The sequence below is a fragment of the Centruroides vittatus genome, unplaced genomic scaffold, assembly GCF_030686945.1.
Source record: "Centruroides vittatus isolate TY-2023 unplaced genomic scaffold, ASM3068694v2 contig_452, whole genome shotgun sequence".
Taxonomy (NCBI): domain Eukaryota; kingdom Metazoa; phylum Arthropoda; class Arachnida; order Scorpiones; family Buthidae; genus Centruroides; species Centruroides vittatus.
Window position 1 is genome coordinate 176991 of NW_027122248.1, and position 9990 is coordinate 186980.

General features: G+C 27.7%; 1 protein-coding gene and 1 long non-coding RNA gene across 2 annotated transcripts in view; one reads left to right on the top strand and one right to left on the bottom strand.

Annotated features, from left to right (window-relative positions):
• LOC136977174 (UPF0415 protein C7orf25 homolog) overlaps window positions 1-7535 on the top strand; it is a 35504-nt gene extending 27969 nt beyond the window's left edge. Inside the window, exons 5-6 of the mRNA XM_067272621.1 lie at window positions 137-217; window positions 7442-7535. Coding sequence (XP_067128722.1) covers window positions 137-217; window positions 7442-7513 — 153 coding nt within the window. The 3' untranslated portion in view covers window positions 7514-7535. The remainder of the gene's footprint in view (window positions 1-136; window positions 218-7441) is intronic.
• On the bottom strand, window positions 7091-9979 carry LOC136977180 (uncharacterized). Its single transcript, XR_010881049.1, has 2 exons — window positions 9898-9979; window positions 7091-7505 (listed from the first exon to the last, which is right to left on the bottom strand). It is a non-coding gene; the product is annotated as an uncharacterized lncRNA (long non-coding RNA).
• Between the last annotated feature and the right edge of the window lie 11 nt (window positions 9980-9990).

Genomic DNA, 9990 nt, shown 5'->3' on the forward strand with positions numbered 1-9990 from the left:
TTTATACATAATTATTTATGTAGTTATTGTTAAAAATATTAACTACAGTAGTATAAACATAGTATAATTACTATGGTGTAATAAAGTACATTAAAAAGAGATACTCATATAGTTTTATCATAATCATTTCTCATAGATTATATTTGGTACTGGTGATAGTTTGAAAGCAATAACAGTTTCTTCAAATGGAGGATTTGTCAGAGCAGCTGAAGGACAAGTAAGTAAAAACTTAGTAATTTTTTAAATTCTTATTAAATATATGTAAAAGTTTCATTTTTTTGATGAGAGATAACTATTTCTTAGAAATTAAATAATTTAGTTTTTTTTTTTTTTTGAATGAAATACATTGAAATATATAGATCAAGTATCTCAGAGTTTTTAAGTCAAACAAATTATTTAATATTTTAATTTTGTAGACTATTTATAAAGCTAGAAATTAGTTTATTACATAGCTTAGATTAGAAGTTAGCAAAGTACACCCGTATAATACATACAATATTCGTATTTTATTAATCGGAATTACTGTTTACAATTGAACCAAATTTATACATTTCTCAACTGTATGTTTTTTGTGATTATATGTTAAAAAATTTCTGCACAGTACTTTCTCCATTATAAAACATTTCAGTTATGTTTTTCATTTATACAATTAAAAATTGTATAAATGAAAAACATGTTTTTTGTATGTCATATTTTTTAGTATTCTGTAACAGTTTTTTCTCACTTATGCATTATTTACTTTAAAATGGAAAAATTTTAAAGGATTATTTAAAAAAGTGAAAAAAAAAAATGTATTTATGTAAAGTTAGTCCATGCTGAGAATGAATTGCTAGCAAATGCAAAAAGCAAAGCAAATAATAGGTAATATGACAGTTTTCAATGAATTTTCCCATTTAGTAAATCACACTGCCAGTCCAACACATTGAAAATTTTCACTTTTCATATTTTATAGTGCAAATCAATTTCCCTAAGCAAATGAAAGGGAAATGAATGAAATGAAATATTTTTAGTTTTTCGTTTGTTTTCATTATTCACTGTCAGAAGTGAGCTAACCTTTAGAATGATACTCTTTCATTTGAATGGTGTTTTTGCAAAAAAACAAACAAGACTTAGCCATTCTTTTTTTTTAAAGTATGTGACTTAATTTTAGACTGTTTACTTTTCCTTCTATATGTTATTCAAACATATTATCCTATAAATGTAGTAAATGAAAACTTTTATGTTAAAACTTATACATACAAAGCAAATTCAGTTGTTCCAGTATATTGTTAATTTGTGCCAGGCCTTACTTTTACGATAACTGTATTAAGTCTGAAAGCAATTCGAAAAATAACTTCACTTGTACATTTTTCTCATTTTTTTGATATTTTTCTCAGTCCTCTTAAGAAACACAAACTGGATTTGATTGGGCTGTAATCTGAGAAAGTTGTAGACAAAAATTTCCACTATCATTTGTATGTCTGTCCTTTAATCTCAAGAATGGTTTTAGATAGATGAAAGTCAAGACCAAAGATGGAAAGATTAGGGACAGGACGCCCCAATCCTTAATGCTCGCGGTTGAGTATACTCGACCGACTGGTCTCGGATGCAATATTCGTGATCAAGTGTGACTCGATCAAGTATAAACTTGTACAGTTTAAAAAGTAAAGATCGATTCTGACTCGAGCAATGTTTATTTGCATTTTATTGGTTGTTTTATCGGAATAATTTTCATGACCAATTGTGTAGTAGATTTTCTTTTATTGACATTTGTACATACCCTTTAAGTAGGGACTGCAAAAGTTGTATTTTTGTTTAGTTGATCATTGTTCTGATTACATATATCTGCACCTGCAAAAGTTTTATTGATTCTTGAAAAAATGATAATTACTTTATGAAAGCTGCTTCATTCTGTGTCTACAATCACATGATCTTTCAGCCGATTGATGTATAAAATTCATTGTAAAAGTAGTCTATGAGCTGCTAGGAAGATGTGGCTTTTTTTCAGGAGGGGGGATGTCTATGAATGTCAAAATGTGTCTATGAAACAAAGAAAATAAACAAAAGTTTTAAAAATTATTTATAGAAGGTGTTTATTTCTGAAATAACTAGGGCAATTTTATGAAAATGAAAGTAGTCTAGGATGGGTTTGTAAAATTATTTCTGACGATTTGCCAAATTGTTTCTCACAGCTTCTCAAAATCTTTTGTTTTTCATGGTTTGTGAAATTGTTTGAACTATTTCTCTGTTTTAGTTACTTTAGTTCAAACGTTCGTATAGAGAACATGTGTCTATAATGTTTATTAGAGTCACCTGATAGTTTTTTTTGAATATTTAGAAATACTCTGTTTTTATCTTTAATAAGTAAGTGGTCAATATTTATAATATATTTATACTAGAAAATTCTTATTTTATTATTATTTTTTTTCCAAAAAATAAAAATTTAGGCATAATGTCTAGTTCTGAGGAGGACTTTCAATTTGCTGAATTATCTGAAAGTTAGGTCCGAGGAGAGTTATTTGAGCAACAGCAAAGTAAATTGATGGATAGTTCAGATGATCTCTATTCAATTACAGACTGGTGTAAAATAATTTCAGAGAATCTTACTCCAGTTATAGGGATGATTTGTGGTAATATTACCACAAACTGTCCCTGTTACTGTCTTCCAGTCCCTGTTCATAGTAAATTCTGTTATTTCAGCTCTCATGCATAGAACTTTCTTAGTTCCGTCTACCTAAATATATGTAAAGAAAGAGATCCAAATTATATCAGATGCAGTATGCAGGGCAGGTTATTCCTCAGCAAAATTTAAGTATCTCTGTAACTGTGTCAGGAAATCGATATATCCTCAGACATTCCTTTCTACTAAGCATGATTGCTGCATTATTCAACCTCCAATTCCTTTTGTGGGTACTTTATCTTTACACACAGTCTTTCTTTTCAGAACTCATGACCTCATTTTACCAATGAATATTTGATATTCCAACCTCATGCCTTTATTTAATTTTAAAAATAAAATGCTGCATTTATGTTCTATTCTTAAATTTAAAATTTGTTTGTTTTTTGGCTGATGATGAATGCTGTATGTCTTCGAAAGTACTCGCAATTTTTAATAAATACCGTATTTTCTTGCATATAAGATGACTTTTTAACCCAGGAAAATCTTCTCAAAAGCCGGGGGTCGTCTTATACACTGGGTGTCATCTTACAGGGTGAGTATATCCCAAACTTTATATTTTAACTGTAAAAGTTGGGGGTTGTCTTATACGCCGGAAAATATGGTACATGTTTTTAACATCCGTTGAGTGTGATTTTTCTCCTGTATAACACTCCCAGCATGAAGTGAAAATTGTTTTTTGTTGACGATATAATTGATATTATTGTCATTGAAACTAATAGATATGTCAAAAATCAACAAGGAAGTAGTACTAATCCCTGAATACCTGTTAAAAATAATGAGGGGTTAACCTTACACGAACTTTCAGTATAGACTCGAAGTTAGGTTATTTCAATTCAGATTTCCCTAGAATAGAGATATATGACTGGCATGACTACTGTTATTAGGAAAAGCATGATGTATAGGGGCAAGGTTCTACTAAAATGGAGAGAGCATATATTTTAAATCTGTGATTCCCAAACTTTTTTGAGCCACCATCCCCTTAGTTCCATAAACTTATACCCAACACCCTCAGCCCATTTTCCCTTGTGTGAGAAGGCTTGGAAATATTCTTAGAAAAGCTTTTCTACAACCTTCACACTTTGTGTCCTTTCCATACATTGTTGTCAACATCTGGAAACCATTAAATGCAATGTTTATTCTTACCTATTTTAACGGAGGAAAAGGAAAGGTTGTTAGTGACCCAAACCCTTGCTTATGGTTACCATTTGGTCCTACCTCCAGTGCCCCCTGCCACTCACTCGCTTTTTTTCCCCCCTAGGTTTACTCGCCACTCCCTGGGGCAGTAGTACCCACTTTGGGAACTACTGTTTTTAAATTATAATTTGTCCATGGAAAGAATCAGCTTGGGTATTAACCAATGAGTATCAGCCATTGATCACTTGGTTGTGGCAAGTTACTTCTGTTTCTTCCTCATTTGTTAAACGTGTCACTGTCATTATAAACAGTGTTATGGAAGCTTCATGTTCTGATATTTGAATACCAGGAAGTTTACTGTAGTAGTTAAGTGCATGACTCTTTACAGTTAATACATGCTATAGAAATTTAACACAATGGAAAAGTTATTCTGCCATCTAGTGAGAGAAAAAAATAAAATTTACACATTGGCCAACATCATTAGAGAATATGCTGATTTGTTTAACTGAAGCAACATCATCCATAACATTGCTCTCAAGTCAATTCTTTCCATGGACAGACTAAATAAATTAAAAATAATATAATTATTTTAAAATTGTAGCCTGGTATTACGATGTCACAATAAATAATTTTTCATTGTAATTTTAAGAATGTTTAGAAGAAAAGATCACTGGAATGGACTTCAATTGACTCTGTAATTCTGTATGCTAGACAAGTATATTATCAAGTTATGCCATTTAAATTCGAATTTCTAGTTCTAAATATACTTATAATTTAGGATCATTATATATATACATACAATGGCATAACTAGATTTGTTTAAGAGTTTTAAGTGACATAGATGCAAGTCAAATGGGAGGCACATGTAATCATTATCGTTATAAAATTATTCTGTTTATAAGTTTATACATTATCAATACTTAAAATAATTGCAAAAAGTTTCAATAATATAATGACAAAATTGAAATCGTGTCAACTGATACCTGTGGCTATACATTTTTAAGTAATGGATAGATGGATTGATAGAATAAGGCAATACAATACAGGATGATCTGCAAAGGGTAATATCTCCTAGGAGGACTTTTTAAAATCAAAGAATTATATAATCATTATTTATATATAAACACCATTGATCAAAAACTATATAAAAATCTAAAAAAATGCTCAGGTAATTATTGCATTTTATGTAAACCTTAGCAAATAAAATTGCTTATACTGGTTTTTTATCATTAATGTATAAATAATTGCATTCAATAATTTATTAATTAAATCATAAGTAATTTTGGATAGAGGTCAGCATTAGGTCTATCTCTGGATAAATTTCATAATTATAAATAATCTAGCAGATCATTTGGCCTTAATTGAAAATCAAATTTCAAATATGAACAGTCAGATTCCTTTATTGGGCTATTATGGTAAATAATTACTAAGCAATTTGGCAGTAAGATGGTGTCCTGGAAGTCTGCCTCCTGCCAAACTGTTTAATAATTATTTAGCTTAATAGCCCAATAAAGGAATTTGGCTAGTCATTTGATATTTGAAATAATTATTGGGTTAGTTGTATTTATTATATACAGTTTAAGTTGTTTGATTAAACAGATTAAAAAATTTGCCTTTTAATTAGAAAATTGTTCATCATTTATCTAGTAAAACAATTTTTACCGACAATTATATCATCACAAAATATATAATATATAATCTCTCCGTATACATGTACTGTACAGTACGTTTAGTGTCTACTTAGAAAATTGCTTTACAGACTAATAAGCATTTTGTCTTTGCTATTGGTCTATTTGTAAAACATTCCAAAGAGATTTATCATAATCATTGTTAAATGAAGGTATTTATTAATGTTAATTTATCATAATCATTGTTAAATGAAGGTATTTATTAATGTTAATTTATCATAAAATACCAAAATTCCATACATACTGTCAATAATGCTGACATTAAATAACACATAACCTAGGAGACAGTTTTCCAAGAAGATATTAAAGAATTTTTATTCTAAATGTCAAGCACAAGATAATGTTGTATTGATCCATAGCTGTATCGTTACACAATAGTTCACAAAGCTACATTGTTGTTAAGTTTTTGTTGTGGAATAACTTTTTCTTTACTCCTCATCAGTTTAATTGAGAAGGAAAGCAATTCAACAAGAAGAGGGGAAAAAAAACTAAATTTCATAACATTATAGCTATAATCAGTGCATATATTGTCTTTGTTGTCATAAATTAAATCTATGGTTTTCAGATGAAAATTTCATAGATAAGAAAACATTTGACTCTTACAATTTTTATTTAAAATTTATTGTGTGTTATTTTTATATAAATTTATAGTTTAAATTAATATAAATGTGTAATAAATATATTCATATAAATATTTTCTACTGGATAAATATAAAAAAGACAAACATTTATATGTTTATGACCACGGGTGCGAGTTCTTTCTAGGTACAGAACACATTCCTGACCTTTTTTGTATTGATTTTGTCATAAGAAACAAAATACCAAAGTTTTCCTAAATAAAGAGCCAAATTGAATTTCTCCAGTTATATTTTCAAAGTATCTTACAGTGAAAATTAAAGATGCGATAAAGGTGCTTTTTAACTAGGGTGACCAGAAGCCCGGATTCCTCGCATTCTTTTTTTTTCCTGTTGCTCGTTACTGCGAGCATTCTGGTACCACTATTTTTCAAGGAAAAACACATTGTTTAGACTAAATTTTAAATTACGGTATACATTAAATAGATATTTGTAAGTAATATTACAATTACCATTTAATATTCATAGTGTTAAATTTAGGTATAAGGTATATTTGTTTTAATACTGTCATCTAATAACTGCTGCATTATTCATTTCCATAAAAACAAAACTAAAATCAATTCTTCTTATTAATTATTTCAACTTGTTAATTTTTACTTATTTAATTTCGTACACGAAAAGATAATAAACTGTTGATATCAGATAATTTCTATCGTTACAATACAAAAATCAAAAAGATTAGCATGATTAAATACAATATCTATCGAAAATGATTAGGTATGGAAGGAAAATATCTTAAAATCAATAGTCACATGTGCATGGATTCTCTTAGAAGAGTCAATGATCTATTGAAAAGAATATTCCTGCAATTAAAATAAGAAAGAGAAAAATTAATTTTCTATTTGAATTCCAACCAGTTATAATCCAACCAGTTATAATTTTCTCGTCAGTTAAATGTTAATATTCAGAATTTTCTCTCTTTTTATATATTGAATATAGTTGATAAATTATCAGATGTAATGAAATGATAGCAATTTCATGTAATAAATATTTATTACAAAATAGAACCTTAATAATAATTTCAAAAGAAACTAAATACAATATATTTACTATGAGTCAAAATCACATGCATTCATTACTTCACAAAACAAAAATTCATTTCCTGTAATTATTATTTTTCACATTTCACTTTTACATCTTATACTTTTAACAACAATAATTTTTATAATACTCGTAATTTAAATTATAGAAATAATAACGAAGTAGATACGATATTTTAATAATGCAGTTATTCGAGTGCTTAATTTCATTTGTAAAGTTATATTTTTATTTCAATAACGATAGCGATGTTTACGTGTTTAAATCAAATTTTTTTTTCTCCCTAGGGAATTAAATTTGTGGTATTTCTTCACGAATCTCGAGCACTGACGGAAGCCAAACAAACCAAACCTGTATAAATAAAAAATTTCTGTATAAATATCTAAGAACTTTATTATTATTATTATTATTATTATAAATAGAAAAAAAAAATCACAAATTTTTCAAATCTGTGTTGTGATAGAATTATTTTTGAAATGACTGAAAAATAAATTTATAAATTAAGACATATTTACAAAAGGATAATTTAATGTTTTCTATTGAAAAATATTTTTAGCAACGTAAAGAATACATATAAATTTTGTATGCAAATATAAATTATATATAATCTAACTAATAAATCCTAGAATCTAGAAACAGACAGACTAAAATTATCATAATACAAAAATATACAGACACGGCATCAATAATGTTACATTATTATAATGCGTAAGAGCTATTTTTGAAAAGTGTAATTTCAAAAATGAACTTTTGTCTAACTTGTTGCTGTTTTCAATTCAGAGGTTTTAATTTGTAATCGTTTATCGTCCATACAACAATCAATCACATAAAGTACTGGCATATTTTTCAATTGTTTTAATATAAAGTTTTTAACATTGAAAGATAGTGTGTTCCTCTATAAATAAATAAAAAAAATATATATATATATATATATATATATATATTAATTCTATATTTCATGTTTGTAAAAGAAAACAGCTGCATGTCAGCATTGAATATATTTCATTCTATATTTTATATGTTTATGAAGAAAACAGCTGCAGAATAATATATTAAGTGTAGGATAATTATTTTTTAATGACCGGAGCATATCATTATTGCTTTTGAATAAACAAATGATTGGCAAATTTTAGTTATTAAGGTTCAGCAATAATCATAAAAATAATTTATTAATACGGATTACTGTATTAATGCTTACTATACAAAGATTTTTTATTTGTAATAGTAATTTTGAGATTAATTATTTAGTAAATAATTTGTAAAATTACCATATTAATTGTTACAGTTTATAAGAAATTTGTCTAACATTTTAAAATAAACACACTTTTTTTTTTTAAATTTAGTTGTGACAATCAAGATATTAAAGTAGTAATTTATCTTCCAAAGAATAGTTTGATAAATGTACACGAAGGTAGTAATTTTCTTCGACAAGTGTGACATTAATATTACAAGAATAATATATGGCTCTTCATTAAAGAACAAGTGGCGTTAATGTAAGAATATATGCAATAAGTAAAGGAATAATTTTAGTCTGGATCAGTCTGTTACTCTAAGAGTTTCCACCAACAATTGTGTGTATTTATTTTTAGCATTTTGTATAGCGATATACAAAACTGTAAATATAGAATTTTTAAATTTGGAAATTTCAGTACGGTCGAAAATTTTATTATTGTCATTTCCTGGTCGTTAATAATTGATATAATTGGCAGCCTTAATATCGAATAAAGAAATTAAATTTATTTTAAGAAAACGGAAATTTATTTTTTTTTTTAAATGCTTATAAAACACATGTAAAACGGACAAATCGACAGCAAAGACTTGTCGCCTTCTAGCGGAATGAGTTAGAAGTCAATACACCTATCGAACCTAACCAGTATGATAGAAGATGGTCTCGTACCAACGGAATTCGCCATGCTCACTAAGCATTCTCTTAGCTGTGCAATTTTATTTCGCTATCAATTAAACCGTGTATATATATATATATATATATATATATATGAAATCGTGAATTGTTTTTGCTATTAATTTTTTCTTGTATTTATTTAAAAATTTTAGATGTGTATACATCAATCAATGAAAAAAAAAAGTTTTAATGATTGACAATATAATTCTTGCATGTATTTCTGTAAACTTAAAAAGAAAAATGTAAGCTTTATAGTGTTTCGTTACAGTTTGTTAAACAATTAGTTAATTAGTTTCAGTGAGCATTATTAATTCAGCTCCTATCAGACACGTGTCTTCTACATCAACCCTTGGCGTTTAACTTTTAACCTTTCAAGAGCCTTTCAGCTTTATAAACCTGCCGAGGGTTTCTTAGGAAGTAAAGTGATAATGAAGTTCAGACACGTCATATCGCAAACGTATCTTTTTTCTTACTTCGTGAAAGGAAATGACAACGCAAATTAAACTGAAAATTTTTGATATCGTAACGGTAATTGGTAATTTAAAACGCAATTAATATCAGTACTTAAATAAGTACTGTATTTCTGTTAAGTGATTCATTTCACAAATTACGTAAGACTTGCAATAGTAACAGTAAAAAGTTCGCATTATTGTTTTTAGCTGGTCTATTCGAATCTATTATTATTAAGTACAGTACAGTACATGTGAATACACCGGTTTATATTAAAGCTTGTGAAGTAGTACAGTTATTTACAAAAATTAAAAATTGTTTAATTATGTTTTATACGAGTGAAATATATTTCGTATTTCAAGAAAAAGAAATAAATTATATTTAACTTACGTAACACAACGGATATGGGAGCTTGCTTGCTTCCCCGCCCTCTGGCGGGGTGGTTAGGCGTTAGCTGCTTTTGCTATTTCGCCTCGTGGAGAG